Below are 23,129 nucleotides of genomic sequence, written 5' to 3'. Positions count from 1 at the left end.
GCCGTGACATAACTCCCAACGGACATAACTCCCAAAACGATTTTGGGAGTTATGTCCGCCTTGGTTTGCGGACATAACTCCCAAATTTTTTGGGAGCTATGTCCGACCCCCCTTAGCGGACATAAGTCCCAATGGGAGTTATGTCCGTTTTTAAAATTTAAGTGATTTTTATTTAAATAAAATTTTTATTTCAAATGTATAAGAAAAAAATTAAAAATTAACTTTAAGTTCATATGCATTTTTCATTTCATAAAATAATTTATAATTGATTTAAAATTTTTAAGAAAATTAAGTACAATATAAGTAGTAGCCATCTCAAATCGAACTATATGCAAAATTTGCCTTCCAACATAAACGAAAAATGCTGCCTACAGGAAAATAAAAAGTTTTTGTTAAAATTCGCAGATACTTTCTGAAAAAAGATAAGCGCCGCAGGCGAAAATATATTTGAAAAAAATCGCGCGATTTTTTACAAAAATATTTTCACAACTTAAGAAAATAAAAAGTTTTTGTAAAAATATTCGAACACTTTCTGAAAAACGAAAAGCGCCGCAGGCGAAAATATTTTTGAAAAAAATCGCGCGATTTTTTACAAAAATTTTTTTACAACTAAAGAAATAAATTTTTTTGCAAAAATATTCAAATACTTTCTGGAAAACGAAAAGCGCCGTAGGCGAAAATATTTTTGAAAAAATCGCGCGATTTTTTACAAAAATATTTTCATAATTTAAGAAAATAAAAAGTTTTTGTAAAAATATTCAAACACTTTCTGAAAAACGAAAAGCGCCGCAGGCGAAAATATTTTTTAAAAAATCGCGCGATTTTTTACAAAAAAATTTTCACAACTTAAGAAAATAAAAAGTTTTTGTAAAAATATTCAAATACTTTCTGAAAAACGAAAAGCGCCGCAGGCGAAAATATTTTTGAAAAAATATTTTCACAGTTTAAGAAGATAAAAAGTTTTTGTAAAAAATATTCAAATACTTTCTAGAAAACAAAAAGCGCCGCAGGCGAAAATATTTTTGAAAAAATCGCGCGAATTTTTACAAAAATATTTTCATAATTTAAGAAAATAAAAAGTTTTTGTAAAAATATTCAAACACTTTCTGAAAAACGAAAAGCGCCGCAGGCGAAAATATTTTTGAAAAAATATTTTCACAGTTTAAGAAGATAAAAAGTTTTTGTAAAAAATATTCAAATACTTTCTAGAAAACAAAAAGCGCCGCAGGCGAAAATATTTTTGAAAAAATCGCGCGATTTTTACAAAAATATTTTCACAATTTAAGAAGATAAAAAGTTTTTGTAGGAATATTCAAATACTTTCTGAAAAATAAAAAGCGCCGCAGGCAAAAATATTAAAAAAATTGCGCGATTTTTTACAAAAATATTTTCACAATTTAAGAAGATGAAAAGTTTTTGCAAAAATATTCGCGATTTTTTACAAAAATATTTTCAAAATTTAAGAAAATAAAAAGTTTTTGTAAAAGTTATTTAAGAAGATAAAAAGTGTTTGTACAAATATTCAAATACTTTCTGAAAAACAAAAATATTTTTTAACAAATATTTTTTCAATATAAAACTTCTCCTAACTGCTACTTACATCATTTCGGGCATAATTTCGTTTTTAAATAATTTTATGAAATCAGGAGCATTTTGTGGATACTTCGGTATTGTTTGGCACTTAGGCCTTCTCAAATGTATAATTCCGCTTACATTCTAACTTCTACTCTAAAATTTAAAAAAAATGTATAACTATAAATTTCAAAATTAAGCAAAGAAATAGTTTATAATTTAAGAAAAAATCGTTGGGAGTTATGTCCGCAATTTTTTTGGGTGTTATGTCCGCTTTGCTTTACGGACATAACTCCCAACGAATTTTGGGAGTTATGTCCGCAAAGGGCAGCGGACTTGTTATTGATATATAGGTTTTAGGGCCATATTTTCCAATTTTCGTACAGATTGTCGTTGTGATGGAAAAATATAAATATCTTATTGATGGTTTTTCGTTATAAATTCCTACAGAAGATGTTGTGCGTTCAATTTAAACAGCTTTAAAAACATTTGTGGTGAATATATATTTGAAAAATATAAAAAAAAACCAGATCGGGACTGCCAAAATTGCGTATTTTTAATGCTTTCAACTTAAATTCCGTAGTTAGGATAAGCCATTGGTTACTTATATTGCATGCGAAAATACATTAGAGGTCTACGGCTATGGTCCAGTGAAAATATAGGTGTCATATGGGCTCTCACATGCACATTTTGGTGTGGTCCAAAAAAAAAAAAAAAAACTACAATGATGGGACTCACTTCTACTTTGGTGGCATTCACGGAACTAACCCTAGCAATTGACATAAATATGAATAACCATAACGAACCCAGTTAGGATATAGTCATTTATGTCAATTTCTAAGGTTTATTGTAGTTTTTTTGGACCACACCAAATTGTAGTTTTTTTTTTTTTTTTTGGACCACACCAAAATGTGCATGTGAGAGCCCATATGACACCTATATTTTCACTGGACCATAGCCGTAGACCTCTAATGTATTTTCGCATGCAATATAAGTAACCAATGGCTTATCCTAACTACGGAATTTAAGTTGAAAGCATTAAAAATACGCAATTTTGGCAGTCCCGATCTGGTTTTTTTTTTATATTTTTCAAATATATATTCACCACAAATGTTTTTAAAGCTGTTTAAATTGAACGCACAACATCTTCTGTATGAATTTATAACGAAAAACCATCAATAAGATATTTATATTTTTCCATCACAACGACAATCTGTATGAAAATTGGAAAATATGGCCCTAAAACCTATATATCAATAACAAGTGCTGCTAAGAATGTTATATGTTATGGTTACAGATTTCTTTTATTCAGAGACTCATAACGAAATTTCATTTGGAACATTTCTTTCTTTAACAATACTCCCAAAAAGTAAAGGATTTTGCTAGATTTTGATCCAGTATGGAATTATGTAAATTAAAACATATAATTTCATCCTAATATATATAAATTTGTAATCTAATTTTTTTAAGGAAATAGTGTACATAGATTTATGGTTTATTTTGAAACTCATAGCAAAATTTTGTGTAGAATTTTTCATCCTTTGACACTTTTCACCTATAACCAAGTTTTATATTACTTCCATGTATCAACTAGAAAAAAGAAGGAAACAATTTTCATCAAAAAAATTGGGAAATACTTTTATATTTTTTTAGCAAAGTTGATACTGATATTTTCATGCTATAAAATTTAAATAGACATTTCATTTCTTTGGTGACCTATGGTGAAATTTGACGAAAAATATTTTTGTCTCTGACATCATCTCTCTAAAATTATGTTTTGTGGGACAATTTTGAATAAACTCAAATGAAGTCCGACTTTAACCCTAAAACGTGTCTTTCATTTGTAGAGATTCCTGGCGATTAGAGCTACATATTTGGTGTATTCTGAGACCTATAGTAAAACTTCATGAAGAACAATTTTGTAGAATATTCGGATTTGATACGATCACATTTTTAATGAGTTTTTGAAAGATTTTCGAAAAAAGGACAAAAAAGACCCCTTTGATGAACCGCATGAGGGTTAAAATTGTTAACAAAAATATTTCCCAAACCCTCCTTAGTAAAGTTGCCAAAGACACTATATACCTGAAATGGAAGGATTCCAAGATATCTAAACTCGAATATTCCGAAAAATTTAAATATGGGCGAAACTTGCCCCGCCTATTTTGGTTACTTTCCGACGAAAACTTTAAAAACGCTGATACACGTGTCTCATATTTTTAGCTATACTTTCATAATCTACTCGATTTTCCTTGTCATTTTTTTGTTGTCGCACAGTGTAATTACCATTCGAACTTATAATACTCTAAGGCCGATTTAAATCAAATGTGACGTAAAAAATTGTATGGGGACTACAGCGACTCTTGGGCATACCACGAAAATAGTTGTAAAGGTGGTTAAATATACAAATAAACTGGAAAGTCAATATAGATAGCAAGGACTTTTATGTTCTTAACCACCTTTTTAAGCAGATTTTATTTCAGTGAATTTCATGATTTCCTTACACATCAATATTATGATACTTACATAAACTTCATATTTTATTTGATCATTGAGCAAATCATTTGCTGAATGACGCCATTTTGTGCGTAAATTATCGGGTAATCCCAATAGCAATTCCGAGGGTGCACGTATCTCCAGAGATTGGGCTGATGTGGGAGTTTGTTGGGTGGCTTTTTGGGTTGGTGGTGGTGGAGCAGGTCTAAAATAGGAAACAAAATATGAGTAAACATCACTTTGGGATAAATAAAAAACATTTACCTATTCTTACGATATCCTGTTGCCGATTGTCTTTGTGGAACACCCGAACCGCCAGTTGTAGGTATTTTATTGGTTTCATTATTTTCACCCAGTGGTGTTTTAGCTGATTTGGGTTCGCGCATTTGCTTGATGAAGGCAATCGACTGCAGAATACGACGACGATGGCCCAATTTATTTATTTCCAATACAGTTTGGAGTTCCACATCCCAAACACCACATACACTATCCAACGTGTTGTAGAGGTGTTTACTGTACAAATTAAAAAAATTACAACTTGTATCAAAAGAAAATGAACTAGTCTTCTCGCCAACTTACTTGAAGGAGTCTATATACTGTGGCAGTTGTATGGCATTCAACCACTGATTAAGAGAACAAACACCCTTTACTTCGTTGCTTGTCTTATTCTCCTGCTGAGACCGTAGTGGAACTTGTGATGGAAATGCTGCCTTGGGCAGTGTTGCCACAAATCTTAGTAACTTAACACCATCCTGTTTATTAATTTTCATAGCCTCTAAATCGCCCTCCTCCAAAACACCATTCTGTAATGAACATTTTGATTAAAACCCTCAAGCTTCATGAACATCTTCTCTCGACTTACCATAAACTTAAAATTATCATAACCATGTTCCAGCAGCTTCTTTTCCAATTGACCCAACCCTGCCTTCCTGAGACGACTTGTCAACTCCTGGCGCTCTACAGGAACTTCAATATCATCAAAATCCAAATCATTTGTTGGTGAAATATCCGAATTCAAAATGCTACTACCAAAAGATTCTAAAATTTCAGATATTTTCTTGCGAGCCTCCTCAGCATTGAAGGGACTTAGGATACTGCTTTCATGCGAGGTCGATGATGTGTTATTATTGGTGGAAGAGCTGTCCTCATTTGAACTCTCAGTGGTTGTGGTTGTAGGTTGCGATGAAGTTGTTTGTGTTGTCTGTGACTGATCTTCAATCGATGAACTATTCACGGAACTCTGGTGACTGAGTAAGGTGTCATTACTGTCCGGCTTAGCATTTTCCTTAGCCTCCGTTTTCGATTCACTAACTTTTGGAATGTTGTTTTCAACCACAGTTTTTGGTTCATTCAATTCTTCATACAGATCATCGGAATCATTTGTCATTTCTTGATCCACATCTAAATCGTTATTCAACTGAGTCGTTGTAGTTGATTCGTGGCCCTCCATTGTGGGCACCTGGGGTGCAGCAGCCTTAAATAAACGTCTCTCTGGTATAATGGGTTTTGCAGGTATTGGTGGCCTTGCCTTGGCCACGTTGGGTTCATTACTACTGTGAGCCGTTGTCGAAATGCCACGCTTCTTATGGATCGTTGCATAAACTGGCACCTGGGTGTTCGGTGGCAATTGCTGTTGGGGTCTTGGAGGTGGTAGTTGAACTTGAGGTGGTTGCATTTTAGAGCTTTTGTTCACCGTAGCATAGGCAGGTTCAAGTTTCTTATTACCATTATTCATTGTGGTGGCAGTGGAGCCTTTAAGTAGACCAGCCAAAGGTTGATCCCCTACAAATTCTTCAACATTGTCGGTGGAACCACTGTGATCGGACAAAGATATACTGGAGCTAAGTGAACCCATAGAACCCCGTACTTGCCCTGAACCAATTGTTGAATAAATATTCGATGAAAGAGTATCCATATTTGTTGCGGTCGTTTGTATATAAGCGTAATCGTAATTTGATGTAGGCTTTGGATTGGTATTTGAGTTCAATTGTTTCAGCGGTGATGTGCCGATGTCAATAAGTAACTGTTGTTGTTGCTTTTGTAGCTGCAACAATGCTGAACGTCGTTTATATTCTTGGCTCAATGGTCGAATGCGTTCGTGAATAACCTTTTCGGCATGACTTGATGATGGTGGCGGATGATCGGGGGTCGGTGGTTGTTTATAATTTGTAGGACTTTGTGGTATTTGTGGTTTATTCGTATCGTTTTCACTATTATCGCCTAGCGTAATGGAACTGCAAATAGAGGAAAAGGAAAATTGGACATTATAGGTCTCTATATTGAAATGAAGGTTAAAGAACTTATTTAAAAACTGCGGCGACAATATGGAAATGTGGCACGAATTATATTGATTTTTGCTCTTCTCATCGAACATCGGCTACACAACAAAAATCCTTGTTTGGACGTATGAACTTCCGAAAAAATCAAAAAGTTTCGCTAATTTATCATAACAATTGCGGAGTAGGAAGCAATGGACTAAATGGAGCCACTATTTTATAGATATCGCGTCAACCAGTCATATCAATTACCACAACGCAAGATTTAGAGCTTTTGGACCAATATGCCAGGAAGTATGTACTCGCTCACGAAGCCGTACCTTCAGTAAACATTTCCAAAAGATCCTTAAACAGACTTTAAACAAATTTGTTGAAGTCATGTCGACCAAATCAGATATTCAATTCGTAAACTATCATGCTCATCAATAATCTAGTTGGTACCGACGGGTTTTTTTGAGCTTTTATTCTATTATCTGCAAAAGTATGGTCTTGTCCCCTTCACGGCGGTAACATAATTCTAAAAAATTTAAAACGATCCAAGACATACCCTTAAACTGCACTTTTGCGATAAATTTGATTGATGGAGTGGTCAGATAAAGTTCATCTTCGAACCAGATCCCTCTTTGGAAAAATATTATGACATGCAAAGTTTAGACCAAAGCGGTTGCTACGTTCTGGGTAATACCATCTAGACTTAAACCTGGATCTATGTATATATGGAGAGCTTATTTCCTGAGTTAATTTTCTATCTTCTGGGAACACAAAATTCAAATTAATAACCAGTTCGGTAGAAAAATGTGACTAAAATCTTCAACAAATCTTAAATGGGGGTTACCCTTATGTGAAGGCTATCCTTATATGGGGGCTATATCAAAACGGGGACCTATACAATCAATGTTTTTGCAGTTATTCCAGTTGAAGAATGTGGCTGTAGCTTTCAAAACACCAAAAATTGTAGGGTACCGTTCATGGAAGCTATACGAAGACGAGGCCTATACAAACTACTGGTGGAAAGTCTTATGCCCCCCAAGGAAGACTAAATACCAAATTTAAACCATTTCGCTGCGACATTGAGACCCGACCGAAAGTCGGGAGGTATTGTTCTATGGGGGCTATATAAAGACGAGGGCTTATACTGAAAAATTTTAGGTGGAAAGTTGAATACCTCCAACGAAGACTAAATACCAAATTTCAGCCGTTTCGATGGGATATTGACACCACAATCTTCAAAATACCGAAAATCGGGATGTACTGTTCTATGCGGGCTATATGAACGTGCGCCTATACCGATAATTTTCAGGTGGAAAGTTTTGCGCCCTCAACCAAGACTTTATTCCACATTTTAGCCATTTCGGTGTGATAATGGGGCTAAAACCTTCAAAATACGGATACTCGGGAGGTACCGTTCTATGGAGGCTATATGAAGACGTGGACCTTTACTGACAAACTTGGACCTTTACCAACGAAGACTTAAGACCAAATTTCAGATATTTCGATGTGTTAATGAGGCTAAAACCTTAAAAATACCGAAAGTCGGGAGGGACTGTTCTATGGGGGCTATATGAAGGCGTGGACCTACACCTACAAATTTTAGGTGGAAAGTTTTGCACCACAATGAAGAAGGCTATATTCTAAATTTCAGCCATTTTGGTTTTATAATGGGGCTAAAACCTTCAAAATACCAAAAGTCGTGAGGTGCCGTTTTATGGGGCTATGTGAAGACGAGCACCTATACCGACAAATTTCAGGTGGAATGCTTTGCACAGACATCGAAGACAAACACCAAATTTTAGTCATTTCTATATGATAATGGGGCTAATGAAGTGGAAAAGGCAACAACTAATAAAAATTAGGCTAAAACCGTCAAAATACCGAAAATCGGGAGGTACCGTTATATGAGGGCTATAACAAAGCATGGACCTATGTTGACGATGTTTGGTTGAGAAGTTTCTTGATCACAGAGAACCTCAAATGTCAAATTACATCTAGTTCTGTTAGAAATTTTAGGTAAAATCCCCAAAATACCGAAAATCGGTAGGCAGCTTATATGGGGGCTATACCAAAACATTGCCCTATGTTCACGATTTTTGTGGAGAAATTTCGTGACCAGCTGTTAAAAAGTGTAACTAAACACCGAAAATGGAGAGGTACCGTTTTATGGACCAAAACATGGATCACTGCTGACAATTTTTGGTGGAGAAGTGGTGAAATCACTAAGAACTTTAAATATCAAATTACAGCTATTTTGGATAAAAATTTTAGCTAAAACTCCTCAAAATACCGAACATCGGGAGGTACCGTTATATCTGGGTGGTATAGCCCCGATATAACGGTACCTCCCGATGTTCGGTATTTACATGGTCCTATGTTGCCAATTTTTTTTTAGTTTTTGTAGAAGTGTTGTGACCACTAATAACCATAAATGTCAAATTACAGCTATTTTGGTTAACAATTTTAGCTAAATTCCTCAAAATACCGAAAATCGGAAGGTACCGTTATATCGGGGCTGTACCAAAACATGGACCGATATAGCCGATCTTCGAACTTGAACTGCCTTTGGCACAAAAACACTCTGGTGCAGAAATATAGCTCAATTATTATTCTAGCTCAGTTATTGTGAGCGCTATAGTGATTACAACAGACGACTCAGAATTTTATCCTGATCAAGAATATATATACTTTTTAGGGTATCAAATTATTACTTCAATGCGTTACAAACGGAGAAACAAATTTAATATACCCTCCATACTATGGTGGAGGGTATAAGAAGACAGCAGGAGCGAAGGGCTTACCAGCCAAGTACGCAGCGATTGAAACCCTTTCACAAGAAAGGAGATAACACTGTGAACTCTAACTAATTAAAAAGCAGCATTCGACAGCCCCATACGATCAAAGGTATTCCAGGTAGAGGTGGGCGCATGTCGTGCCGGAATAACTTATTGGCCGTGCGTGATTATGTTTTTTATACGTCACGATTTAGCACGACACGATGTGTCACGATCGTGCTTTATTTTTGGGTTCAACAATTCGTGTGAAGAGAACGTACTAAACACGAAAATTGAACAACCTGTTACGCAATGTCAACAAGAATGTAAAAAAAAAATACTCCAACTGTAGTTATTGTATGATTACACTGTGCAACACTGAAAATGCAAACAACTTTAAATGGGCATTTTCTGAAAGTACATATTGAGACTACAACAACCCTAGTTGGGTATCATGTTTTTAGATCGGGTTTGGATTTTATAGACTCATCTAAACCGGGCTAAAACTACCTTTTTTCCACAGATCGCACAGTGGATGCGCCCAACGACAAAAATCAAATAATTCGTGTCATTATTTTAGAAATTTAAAGATGCCAAACGCTTCTAAACATTTCAAACTTTTCGAAACTCAACTTTGTTTTTCCATTTTTCGTGGTTCTCAGTGCGGGGGGAAATCTCCACGTTTGACGTGGTCCAACATTAGGGTGTCCCAAAAAAGAAAATTTATTTATTAAATTGAACATCCCAAATGTGTTTTCTTTTTCTTTTACGAGATTTCAGTGTAATTGACCAAGCGAACTAAAACTTTGCACACTTTTCAGATATGGATAACAATACATGAATATGAAATCAAAACCAATATTGGTCCATTTTTAGACTGTTTTACAGTTTTTTTATCTAATGTGCTTTTTAAATCTGGTAACTCATTTTTCACACAGTTGTAGTTGACCAATCGAACTAAAACGTTGTACACTTTTCAGATCTGGATTACAATACATGAATATGAAACCAAAACCAATATGGGTCAATTTTTTCCTGTAGCTCCCATCCAGCGGTACCACTCGATTTAAGGTATTTTATCGTCATTTTAAGCCCGTATTGGCTGTTTTTTGACAACTAGGGTTTCCAATGGTACAGAAACGTACCCATTAAAAATTATGGACATAGATCCAGGTTTTGGTATAGCCCCCATATAGCGGTACCGAAGGATTTCAAGTGTTTTAAGGATTTTATCTTCATTTTTATACCGAATTACTTGTAGCTTGGCATTTGGAGATCCCAGTGGTACAGAAATTTCTCCACCAAAAATTGTGACATAGGTCCAGTAGTGGTATTCTGTAACTCATTTTTGCTGTTACCGACAAAAATCGGTAAAATTAAATCCCAAAATTATGACTAAAAACATAAAGAAAAGTTGGCATCACTGTTTGTGTCGGTAGAGGCTAGCGACTACTTTTTATTCATCGTTAACTTACCGAAAAATTTCGATAATTATCGAAATTATAAGCATTTTAATTTTACCGACAATTATCGATAAAAGCAAAAATGAGTTACAGAATCCCACTACAGGTGTTGGTATAGCCCGTATATTCCGGCTTCACCCGATTTCAAGTGTTTTTTGTCTTAATATTTGGGCCGAAATGGCTGTAACTGTGATTTCGAGTTCCCAACTTCTCCACCAAAAATTGTGAACATTGGTCCAGGTTTTGATATAGCCCCCTATAAATGGTACCACCCAATTTCAGGCATTTTAAAGTTTGTATCTAGATTTTCGGCCTAAATTGGTTATGTGGCATTGAGTCGTGTAAGATCGCTGGATGGATTAAGAATATAAGAACTGGATTGCTCGAAACTAACAGGAAAGAAGCCATGCAATAACGAAGCGTTAACTGAAATCAATAGGATGAGAAACTACCAACCTAAATAAATTTTTACTAACATTTATACATTTAATTAATAAATGTAAGCCCATCATTAAATATCATTTATAATCTCAAGTATATGCAAATAAAATTGAAAATCTTAAAAATGTATTTCCGAAAAATTAATAACAATTATAAAATTAATAACTTTCAGCGTTTTATTTTTAAATGCACTAAAAACTAGAAAATAAGTATATAATTAAAAAAAATTAAGTAACAGTGTTTTATTTATAAATGCACTTAAAAATAGAAAATAATTTTTCATGATGGAATCTCTCAAATAAAACGCTTGCATTTGAATTAAAAATTGTGACAATATTGAACGTCAAGCGTTTTATTTGAGAGATTCCATCATAAAAAATTATTTTCTACTTTTAAGTGCATTTATAAATAAAACACTGTTACTTAATTTTTTAAATTATATACTTATTTCTAATTTAGATTAATTTTTTCCCCAAAATTAGTCATGTTTGTAAGACTTTTTCTCCTTAAGAACCGCGAAAAATAGCAAAAATAAATTGAGTTTCTAAAATTTGAAATGCTTAAAAACGATTTGCATCTTTAAATTTTTAAAATTATGACTTAGAATTTTTGATTTTTGTCGTTGGGCGCAGCTACTGTGGTTCGGGGCTTTATCTCAGCAATATTGTAGCCCTAAAATAGTATAACTTAAGTGTTAAACAGAAGAACTAGGAAAAACTGCATATATCGGATCAAAATCGGTCAAATATATGTAAGTTTACATAATTTCTGGAATTATTGTCTGTAGCAGCTAAACTATTAGGAGTTGAACCAAGTAAGCTTCAGCCAAATTTTTCCAAATGATGTTCTCAACAACTCTTCATATTCTGAAACTCTTAAATACTTCTTTCACGTGGTTTATACGGTATTTCATATCATACTTTCTACAAAACATATTCCAAACAATGTTCACACACTGTTTCTTTTCATATTTGGTATTTCAATGCATTGTTTATATATTTATCATATTGTCTTTGAAATATGAGCTAGAAACAGCGTGATAGAGGCATTTTACAAGAATGGAATGTTCTGAAGATTAGTGAGTTACATTCCAATGGATAATTGTTACAAAGAAAAGTCAACGAAAAAAGTAATAGTAGATATGGTGCGAAATATGCCAAATAATTGAATTTTTAGATATATTATGCATTTTGAAGCAATGAATGCAGTCTTCGAGTTGATTGTTTCTTCCAAAATTTTTTTTCATGCTCTTATCTATAGGTTTGCTTCAGAGGTTTAAACAAAATTTGAAGTGATTTCAGAGATATTGCCTTGATTTTTTCAAAAAAGTCAATATTTAGCTATGTTTAGATGAGACCATAAAACCTAAACCCGATCTAACAACACAAAACCCAAATATGGTTGTTTGTCGATTTGGTCTGTATTGTCATAAAATCTGCAGTAGAAGTTGTTTGCACACAATTACCTTGATAATGTTGCACAGTGTTAGTAGTGTAGTTTTTGTTTTTGCCACTGTGATGATGTCTTGACGAACATTTTCCACTACAGTGACAGTCAAAACAGTCAATAACCAATTTTTCCAACAAAGAAAGTCTAGAAAGCCATAACATAGTTCAAACAAAGTATAATGAAATGCCTTACCAGAGTATACAGTAAAGTGAGCAAGTTGGCTGCAATACAGAGTAAATAACTTTTCCATTAAATGTAAAAAAAACATTCCCCTTTGAGTTTGTAAAAAGCATTTTGTCGGTAAATATCATTAACTACTTTTGTCATCCCGAATTTGATTCCTAATGAAGCACTTGAAACTACATTTTTAGTACTTACTAGCTATTGCGATTCCTTTTCAATTTCCGATTGGGGTTATACGATTTCAATGTGGCATTATCACTACTACCCGTATCCGTTGGAATATTATTTAAATTTCTTGGTGCTGGTTTTGGTCTCTTCATTGAATTGCTAATATCCTGATTTGAATTTGGCACAAGATTTTCAATATCACCCATGTGATGACGTTTCTCTAACATATCAGCTGAAAGAAAACAGTAAGAAAGAAACAAATCAAACTATTCCATTAGGGCGTTAGATGTCTTCACAAACTTACTACTCGAGCTTAGCGATATTCCTGCAGAAGATCTTGTGGTTTCTCGGGCACTGGCAAACAAACGGCTGCCCCGTTGACGATCACATATTTGGGATTCATCAAAACTCATGCCACTGACACTGCTGTGACTTTGATGTGAAAAGGGGCTGTCATTCGAGGGGCTACGGGTTTGACTTCGATTGAAATTGTTTTGCGCTTGTTGCGATTGCTGATGGTTAGGTGAGGTGTAGCTGAAGGGTTGGCCACTATTTGTGGGTGAGACTGAAAGGTTACGACGTGGTGGTTTCTTGGGTGGTGCAGCGGGACCAAAACTACTTAGGGCCGGAGGGTTGCCAACAAAACTGGAAATGCCTCCTAGGAAAAGGGTTAGAATAAATTAGGGTTAGTATGCATTTATTGGAGAGAAAAATGTCTGTAAATACCCGTTGAACTTCTTGATCTGGGTGAAACCGAGGAAGGCTCAAAGCTACTCATCGAAGACGAGGGACTGACACCCATTTCACTGGAACACGTAACAGATTTATTATTATTTTCAAGTAATGTAAGGGATTATTTGTGAGCTTACTTTTGTGATGTATTCGATTGACTGCGAACTGGTGAACTCAGCGTATCATGATAGAAACGATTTCCACCACTTTGACCACCACCACCTCCTGTCCCTGTACTGCTTGAGGTCTCATCTAGCTGTAAGCCACTATCCAAAGACTTACCACCACCATTAAAGGTGGCCCCGGAACTAAATCGTTGTTTGTTATACGAAGACTGTTGCATGGATAGGGAATGATTGAGAAGATGATTGTTGGAGTTGAAATGGTAGTGATTATTGTGTTGTTGCTTTTGGTGGTGGCTTCCTGTGTTGCCAGCATGATTTCGTGGTTGTGTAGAATTATTGGATTGCTGCTGATGGCGATATATCACTTCATCGCCATCATCGGTGTCCATTTGATTGCGGAAATCTGCAAGAATTAGTAAGTAAATTAGGTGGCCTATACCTCTCGACCTTTTCTCTTCCGGAACTTACTGTTTATAACATCAATAATGTGTTTGGTTACATGCGGTGGAAATTCCTTTAAAATATCCAAAACTGTGCGATCTTCAGCATCGGTGGCATTTAAATCAATTCCAGCTTTCAGTAATGTTTTCACCACCGATTCTTTGCCACACAAGGCAGCTTCGTGTAGGGCCGACCCCGATGGTGTGAGGAGATTAACATTAACTCCAGATCCCAATAAGACCTCAACAATAGCTTTGTGACCATTGCGACTGGCCAAATGAAGGCAGGTGTGAGAAAATACACATCTGTTGGGGGTAGCTGGCGATGATGGTGAGGGTGTGGACATTGACCCCGAATGTGGCAGAGGTGATGAATGTCTTGAACGATTATTACTCTGAATCTCGGTGGCTTGAATTGTATAGGGTGCCAAGAGTTCGGGATGAGCCCGTATTAAAATTTGTACTGCCTGCAAGCGACCATATTGACAGGCCAAATCGAGCGGTGTTTCGCCCCGGGTATTTCTCATATTAGGATCCGCTTCATGGGCCAGTAGTATAGACAAAGCACCTGTGTGGCCATGTTGGGCGGCACAATGTAATGGTGTCTCCTTTTCGATGGTTTGCAAATCAGGATTGGCCGGCCTGTATGGATGTGTTAACAACATTTTGACAATTTCTTCTTCCCCCGCCCATGCTGCCAGATGGAGTGGAGATGACCCTCGCATATCGGGTAAGTTTGGTGATGCTTCATGATTTAGCAGTAATCGCACTATATCCGTATGTCCATTGAGACAGGCATGGTGTAGTGCCGAATAGCCACCACTATCTTGGACATTTACTCCGGTGCCACGCCGTAAACTGGCCAAAGGACCTGCCCGTTTGGCCTTTTGATTAAGTACTTTTTCAATATAGGAGATATTGCCATTACGGGCTGCTTCTAAAAATTCCTGATCCTTGCCCATTTTGTTCTTATTTTACGACACGATAGCCTCCTCTGTTTGTGCGGATTTATATGGAATGTAAGGTGTGAGAGTTTTAATGATGCTGGGTCAACGATTGTCCAAGGTTATCTGCAAGAAAAAATATTATTTCATTTAAATTCAGTAAAAGTGTCCCAAGGAATCTACTCGCGCGATATCGTATTTCGGACTTTTTAATCTACAAATAATAAATTTTCCTTCCGCCATTTAATGAATGCCAACTTTTTTATTACCCCTCTCCCACAGAAAATTCAAATGATTTCCCATTGGGTTTGGATTTAATGAAGAAACCATTGAATTCCAACATAATTTCGAATTAAATAGTTTCCACAGATGAATTTATAATTGTTTCATACCTATCTCCTCCACAATTTCCCCTTTTTGTAGAAAGTGACTTCTGATGTTTTTTTGTTGTTTTTTCCCACTAGAGATTCATTATGATTGCGATTATGATTTACAAACAAAACAAAAAAAACTCTTTGATAATTCACCTGTGAACTAAAAAAACCCCCAACAACAACATGAAAAGATACTGCAGAGATTATGATGGCAATTAATTTCGTACAATAGACCAAGTTGTGCCCCCCTCTCCACCTCAACATAAACCTGATATATTGTCAGCGTAGTTATCTCGAAAATGAATAAAGATTAGAAACTATGTGTAGATAATATCCCAAAGGTTTGGCGTGTGAAAAGCCGTAAATGAATGCAACCGACCACCCTCTCGTTTTTTAATCGCGTGCTGGGTTTAGCTTAGCTACACAAAAGTTGAAAGAAAATGAAAAGACGTCCGCCAAAGAGGACGACAGCAACAACAACAGCGACAACTATGTACTTCAATGCAAAAATGAACTTGATAGTTAATGAATGTACTTGAGGGAGAGAGTGAGTGTCATAAATCAACTTGTAAGTCACTTCAAGATACGGAACAAACTGCTTATGGCCAAGGGCAAGGTATTTAGCTAAATTTGATGGTGATGAAAGAAAGCAATTTTTTTGTTAAATCTGAACGAATATTCATGAAAGCAAACAATTCTTGATTGTAATTTGTTTTCATTTGCCAAAGTGGAAATTCGAATATTTTATAAAGAATTTTTACTCTTTTTTTGGTGGCGCGAAAAGTTTGAGAACAAAGGCTACTGTCAACAGACTCTTCAAAATATTATTTAAGGTGTTATTTAAGGTGTTCTGCATATATTAAGAGTTATTGTTGCTTACAAATACATATTTCAAGACCTATTAATCGGGCGTGTTCTGGTATTAACCTTTACACCTCAAGTGTATCGAACACACTCAAAGCGTTCCTGCAACGCACATTACACCCAATTTTGATGAGTTCGACACACTGTTATTTGGACCACTACGTCAGGAAGCATGGACTTGCCCATGAAAAGATAATATCACTGTAAACAGGACCACAAGGAGTAGATCGGAATAAATTGCTAAAGGATATTCGAACAGACATGAAATTGCAGCACTTAAGCATAAATGTTGAACTTTGACCAATATTATAATTAAACAAGTGAGCCAAGGCTATAGTCGGGTCAGGGCCGACTATGTGATACCCTACACCACTACCCCTGTGCATAAGCTTTTGACTGGTAAAATTCAAAATATTAAAATTTGGATAGCTTAGCGCCTTTGCTCTGAATATCTTCGTTAATACAGGTTAATTTTGTTGAAACGCATTTAAGTGCATCGTCAGTACAACTCAAAAAAAAAAAACATGGAAAAGTGGGATGTACGCCAACCGTCAATAGGCTTCATTCTCTGTGAGACCCCCATCGTGAGGATCCGATCAAATTTCCGACCTGCAGTGTGATTGCACAAAAAATGGAAAAAGCGATGCATTACAGACTATTGCGATATCTCTGTTCTTTGATCACCTATGACAACCTACTTCACATCGTTGTAAAAATTGTCAAAGTTCATGATATGGGATAGTCCCCATATAACGGTGGGAGGTACCAGAATTATTGGACTGTATGGGACATCTTTGAACTTAAACTAAGTTTTGACAAAATATTACGAACGCCAATTTTGGACGGAATCGGTTGATCTATTCGAAAGTTATCGTGCAACTAATTCTTTCGTACATACGGTGCGCCTAAACTAACATTAGTGCTTATGTGCTTACATCTGAGAAGATTAGAAAATCAAAAAAACAAAAAAATAGTAAAGAAAGGATCAAAGTCGGGCGGGGCCGACTATAGAATAACCTACACCACTGTGAATATGTAAAATGTATATGGGAGCTAAATCCAAATCAGAACAGATTTCGAATACAAGGATGAACAGACCAAAGATACATTCTACCAGAGATTAGAAGAAACATACGACCGTTGTCCTGCCCATGACATTAAAATTATTCTAGGCGAGTTTTATGCCAAAATTGTAAAGGAGAATATATTTGGTCCAGCGGTCGGGAAATTCAGTCTCCACAGTGAAACATCTGACAACGGTATGATGCTGATGGACTTTGCAGTGGCAAAAAACATGATAATTAGCTTCACCAGATTTAAGCATCTCGACATTCATAAGGGCACCTGGCTGTGTCCGGGTCAGAAAACAAGAAATCAAGCCAAGGAATCCATGGTATAACCAGGAGTGTCGTGCTGCTACCGAAGAGAAAAATGCGGCATATATGGCTACACTACAATCATTGAAAAAAAAGCAGCACCATCTGACAGGAAGAACGCGTACCCGATGATTAGAACCTGGATATCCTGTGTCCCGTCCACAGGAAAGGAGATAATACTGTATTCTCTAACTATAGTGGCATAAGTCTTCTCCATATTGCCTACAAAATATTGTCAGGGATATTATGCGAACGATTAAAGCCTATGATCAACGAAATAACTGGACCATACCAATGTGGCTTTAGACCTGGCAAGTCCACCATTGATCAGATCCTGGAGATCCTGCGGCAAATCCTGGAGAAGACCCATGAGATGCAAATCGACATCTATCACATTTTTGTTGATTATAAGGCAGCCTTGGACAGTCCCCTACGTCCCAAGGTAATCCAACGTACTCACACGGCCTCTCGTGTGACTTATTCAACATTCTGCTGGAAAAGGTTATACGAGATGCGAAGATCAAAACGAGTGGCACAATATATACAAACAGCCAGTTACTTGCTTATGCAAGTACCGTTGCAAAAGTCGAAAGGGAATCCGCTAAAGTGGGTCTGGCGGTAAACGGCGAGAAGACCAAGATGATTGTGTCGACGCACAATGCGTCCACGGATATCGGACCAACTGTTGACGTTGGTCCCTATAATTTTCAGGTAGTAAAAGACTTCATCTATCTCGGCACCGCCGTAAACGCAACAAACTACATCAGTTGTGAAATAAAAAGAAGAATTATATTGGCCAACAGATGATACTGTGGCTTAAGTAAGCAACGCTTTACAAAACACTGATACTACCCGTGATGATGTATGGTTCCGAAGCCTGTGTACTTGCGCAAGCATACAAGGCAGTGTTTAGTGTGTTTGAGAGAAAAATTCTTCGAAAGATCTACGGACCAATCTGCGTTGACGGCGAATATCGACGTCGCATGAACCACGAGCTGTATCTGTTATACAACGACATCAATATAGTTAAACGTATCGAGATTCAACGATTGCGTTGGCTAGACCATATCATAAGCATGAGCGATGATGAACCCGCTAAAAAGGCGTATAAATACGAGACGCTTGGCGGTGCACTCAGAATTGGCAGGTCAAGGAATAGATGGCGCAAACAAGTGGATGACGAGAGGAAAAGGCGCGGTATTCCAGAAAGCGAAGCAGGAAACAGATAGAATTGGAGATATTTTCTTAGTTCGGCTTATGGAACAAATGTTCTGTAATGAGCCCGCTAAGTAAGTAAGTATCACTCCTCACACTCATTATCACCTTTTTTTAAATAACGAAAACCTTTATTCTTACTTATTTAGAAATGTAGGTAGAATTAAGCAATTTAAGTGTACCTTTCATTACTGAAGGAAAACAAATTATTTAATTTCTTTGGCTACGTCCGACTTTGACCCTTTCCTTACTGATTGTAGTTTGAATTTGGAATTTGTGTCCAATAACGTGGGTCTATATAAACAATTTTTGGTAGACATGTTTTTAACGCAAAATCCTAAATTATAACCAATTCGGAGGTCAAATGGAACTAATACGTTTTAAAATTCCTTAAAAGCGTGGACTGATACCCATTTCAATATTAAAACCTAGACTATATTTGATCAAAATTGTATCGACCTACATTAATCCGTTCGGAGGCTAAAGTGTTTACCACAGACCGACAGAGGACATGGACATGGTTATATCGATGTAGAACTTCAATCAAGTATCTTCTTTTATTATATAAAACTCAAATGACGTTCGTACGTGAATCAAAAACTCGACTAATTTACAACCGATTTATTTCGCGTTTGTCTCAAAATGTTCGTATTTAAATTTGCAAAAATATATTTTGAAGAAAGTTAATTGTTTCCTCAAATTTCGTTGGAGGCTTTTGTAGTTGACTTGCTTATTTCCACCTTTTTTAAATTTTTTAGGGCGAAAAATCCGCTAAAATGTGCAAAAATATATTTTGAAGAAAGTTAACTGTTTCCTCACATTTCGTTGCAGGCTTTTTTGCCGACTTGCTTATTTCCACATTTTTAAATTTTTTAGCGCGAAAAATCCGCTAAAATTTGCAAAAATATATTTTGAAGAAACTTAATTTTTTCCTCACATTTTGTTGGAGGCTTCTGTTGTCGACTTGCTTTTTTCCACCTTTTTTCAAATTTTTAGCTAAAAGTGTATATGACGAAAAGTCAAAAAAATTTAACATTGATGAGCCAAGGTTTGCATCAAACGAAGTGTTTTTAATCAACGCTCAAAAATGTGGTTAAAAAGTTAATTTTCGCGGAAGCTGTGACCGCGTAATAGCGTCAAACATTTTTTTTAATTTTTTTCAAATGGAATATTAAAAAACTCTGACTTTTCCTAATATGCAAAAAATGTGAAATTTTATGTTTTATTTTTATCAATATTTGAAAGTTCTAAAATGTTTTATTTACGACAATCAATTTAATTTGCATTGAAATAATTTAAAGGAAATTAAAAAGATACAAATTGTCAACGATTATTGGTAGTTTCGAGAGAGGCAATTATTATTATTATTGGTTTAGTAAGAAAATACCTACATTTCTGAAAGTAAATATATTTCAATGTTAATTTTGTGGCCGTAAGTAACGACAAAAGCTTATTATGTGGTTGCTACATGTTCTATCATATGTATTTCAATGCCTCGACTTCTATTATATAAAACTCAAATGTTGTTTCTACGTGGATCAAAAATTCGACTAATTTACAACTGTTTTGTTTCGCGATTTTCTTAAAATGTTTATATTCAAGTTTAATTTTTGTTTTGTTTTTTTTTTTATTATTTGGGAAAGCAAATACATTCCGATGTTAATTTTGTAACCGTAAGTAATTTTGTATTCCTGTACCACGAGTCTGAAAATTCGAAATTACCACAATCAATGGTATATAAGTGATCAAGAATACCCACAGCGCAGTGATTGATGCTAAACTCCAAAAATACCGCTTTCAGGCGGTGTCGTTCTATGGGTGCTATTCCGAAACGTGGAGCTTCGCCGAACATTTTCGGCAAGAAATGATTGAACCTCGACCGAAGACCAAGATAAAAATTGCACACGCTTTTATTGTACAATGTGCCTAACACCAACAAAATATCGGAAATATGTAGGTATTGTTTTACGGATACTATGGGTCTACACCAACAATTTTCTACTACATTGTGATATATATCTAATTTCCGAACCTTCAAAATACCGAAAATATTGTATTGTTCTATGGAGTCTATTTTAAAACAACGACCGATAAAATCATCTTCAATAAAAAATCACTTCTTCTTCTTCATCCTACAATTTGTATTCGGATGTTTCAGATTATACAATTTCGTGTTACTATAATTAACTTAACTAATTGTTAAAATTATTTAAATACATTTCTATTCAATTATCGAAAGCCTTCTGGTGGCTTTCAAAAGACTTCGTTCCTCTTGCAGACCCGTCCATAGTCTTAGAAGCTGTATAATTTTCATTAAAAACTCCATCAAAAATGTTGAGAGCTTTGTCTACTTTCCTATAGACGGGCAGATCGAGGGACATCGAATTGACATTTTATGCAGATTAAAAATATGTGAACTAGGGTCATACATTTTTTGTATATTTTACAAATATCGAAAATACCACATAGCGGTGTAAAAAATTAGTTATTTCTTTCATTTCGCCATTACGGCAAAAAGTTGTTCTTAAAAAAAGCTATATTTTATTGAATATAAATCTTTTAACCAAACATGCAATATATGCCCGATTGCAATAAATTTTGGAATTTGTTACGGAATTTTGCCTAAAAATAAATATGCCAAAATATATCGAAATCGGTCCAGATTTGGATGTAGCTCCCATATAAAATTTTGGCCGATTTGAGGTATCTGATGCACCAACACGCTATGAATGTCCAATTTCAATGAAGTTTTAAAGTGTGAAGGAATTGGGACTATATATTAATTATATTGAAATCGGTCGAGTTTTGTAAATTGTGTGCACAATTTGGACTAAAAAATGTTCGAAAAAATATCTTGAAAACCGTTCAGATTTTAGGTCATCCTTTTGATAAAAAATATCACATGAGTAGATATAAGGAATAATAATAAAATATTGAATCTCTGATTCATTATTTAAGGAAGTGTCATTGAAGTCAGTAGAAGTCATCATTATAGTATGCGTGTACTTTTAGTTGGAGAAAATCAAATATCATATATCTGAGAGACTTCTTAGGTGGGATGGGCGAAGGGCAAACAGTTGCCTATATTTACTTAAGACATGTCCTTATCCTCATTATTATTTTTGGATTAAAAATTGTCAATGTAAGTGGGAGTTACCCTAATAGTAATTTAAGGTGTCACAACAGCTTGATATATGCCCTTGGAAAAACGTTCTTAATCTTAACATTATTCCTAATTTAATTCTCTTCTTTAAAGGGGGCATTTATCGTGACGATATGACATTTGCATTAAAGTATTTTAAAGAATAATTTTAATTTGAGTATAACATTCCATTATATTTTATCTTGGTCGGGGCAGCAAAGCGCACCGGGTTCAGCTAGTATAGTATATACAGTCTGTCGCAAAAATTAGTATACACCGTTGAAACCAAAATGTATTAGGGATAAATATCACTATAACTTAGTGAAAACAACAAACAATTAGTTTTATTGGATAGACAGGAAGGTTGTCTTCCGTAATAACAATTAAAAGTGCGCAATATTTGCATACATTAGCAAATGTACGGTTCGAATCCCAAAAAGGCCAAAATTTATGTCGCAAAAGTTAGTATACAACGGAGAATCCTCGTGGAACTGTGTAAAAAATTCTTGATATTTTTGAACAAAATGAAACTAAATCAGTACTTAAGATCATAAAGAGTATATTAATTGGTTTTAATGGCAGTTATAGTACTTATAGTGACAAGTCCAACGTACACTGGATCGTAAAATCCACAATAATTGGTCATCTACACATACAACAACTGTAGTGACAAAATTCCGAGTGTTATGTCCTGTTTATGAATTCTAAAGCCATGAAATGCTCAGAAAAGCTCTGAAGTTTCAATTTGGGGTGATCTTGATCGAGTTTCGACTTGTCCTGTTTGAAAAAACCGAAATTTATTGAAGGAAATCCACACTATTGATGCCATTGTCCTTTTGAAACATGTAATAATCCTTAATCCTTACACATAAGGACTTTCCTTTTTAGTCAATTTTCTCACAAATGTTGCCCCTTTTCATATTCCCACCAAAAGTAAATAGTAGGAGAACCTCAAGGTCCGTTGTAAGCCCTACAGTTATACTGTCCTACCGGCCTTTCAGCAGTATCGGACATGCTTATCGTATCCCTAGTGTATAATTTACTACTAATGTCTAATGAACTACTTCTAACTGATCCATTTAATTGTATTTTGGTCCTAAGTGA

At 35.4% G+C, this 23,129-nt stretch overlaps 1 protein-coding gene across 2 annotated transcripts in view; it reads right to left on the bottom strand.

The window, feature by feature from the left end:
* The window catches only part of LOC141403604 (uncharacterized), a 59,730-nt gene that overhangs the window by 11,142 nt on the left and 25,459 nt on the right, over positions 1-23,129 (bottom strand). For both annotated transcript variants that reach the window (XM_073986294.1, XM_073986285.1), the window contains exons 2-10: positions 14,139-15,180; positions 13,683-14,073; positions 13,540-13,619; positions 13,118-13,471; positions 12,841-13,045; positions 4,931-6,302; positions 4,648-4,871; positions 4,333-4,581; positions 4,099-4,273 (exon numbers count right to left, since the gene is read on the bottom strand). In XM_073986294.1, the coding sequence (XP_073842395.1) occupies positions 4,099-4,273; positions 4,333-4,581; positions 4,648-4,871; positions 4,931-6,302; positions 12,841-13,045; positions 13,118-13,471; positions 13,540-13,619; positions 13,683-14,073; positions 14,139-15,072 (3,984 nt within the window). In that variant the 5' untranslated portion in view covers positions 15,073-15,180. The remainder of the gene's footprint in view (positions 1-4,098; positions 4,274-4,332; positions 4,582-4,647; positions 4,872-4,930; positions 6,303-12,840; positions 13,046-13,117; positions 13,472-13,539; positions 13,620-13,682; positions 14,074-14,138; positions 15,181-23,129) is intronic.

Source organism: Musca autumnalis, unplaced genomic scaffold (assembly GCF_047663935.1).
Source record: "Musca autumnalis isolate F117 unplaced genomic scaffold, ASM4766393v1 scaffold_1, whole genome shotgun sequence".
NCBI lineage: Eukaryota > Metazoa > Arthropoda > Insecta > Diptera > Muscidae > Musca > Musca autumnalis.
Note: the sequence above shows the minus strand (reverse complement) of the source record. Positions and strands in the feature narration are given on the sequence as shown.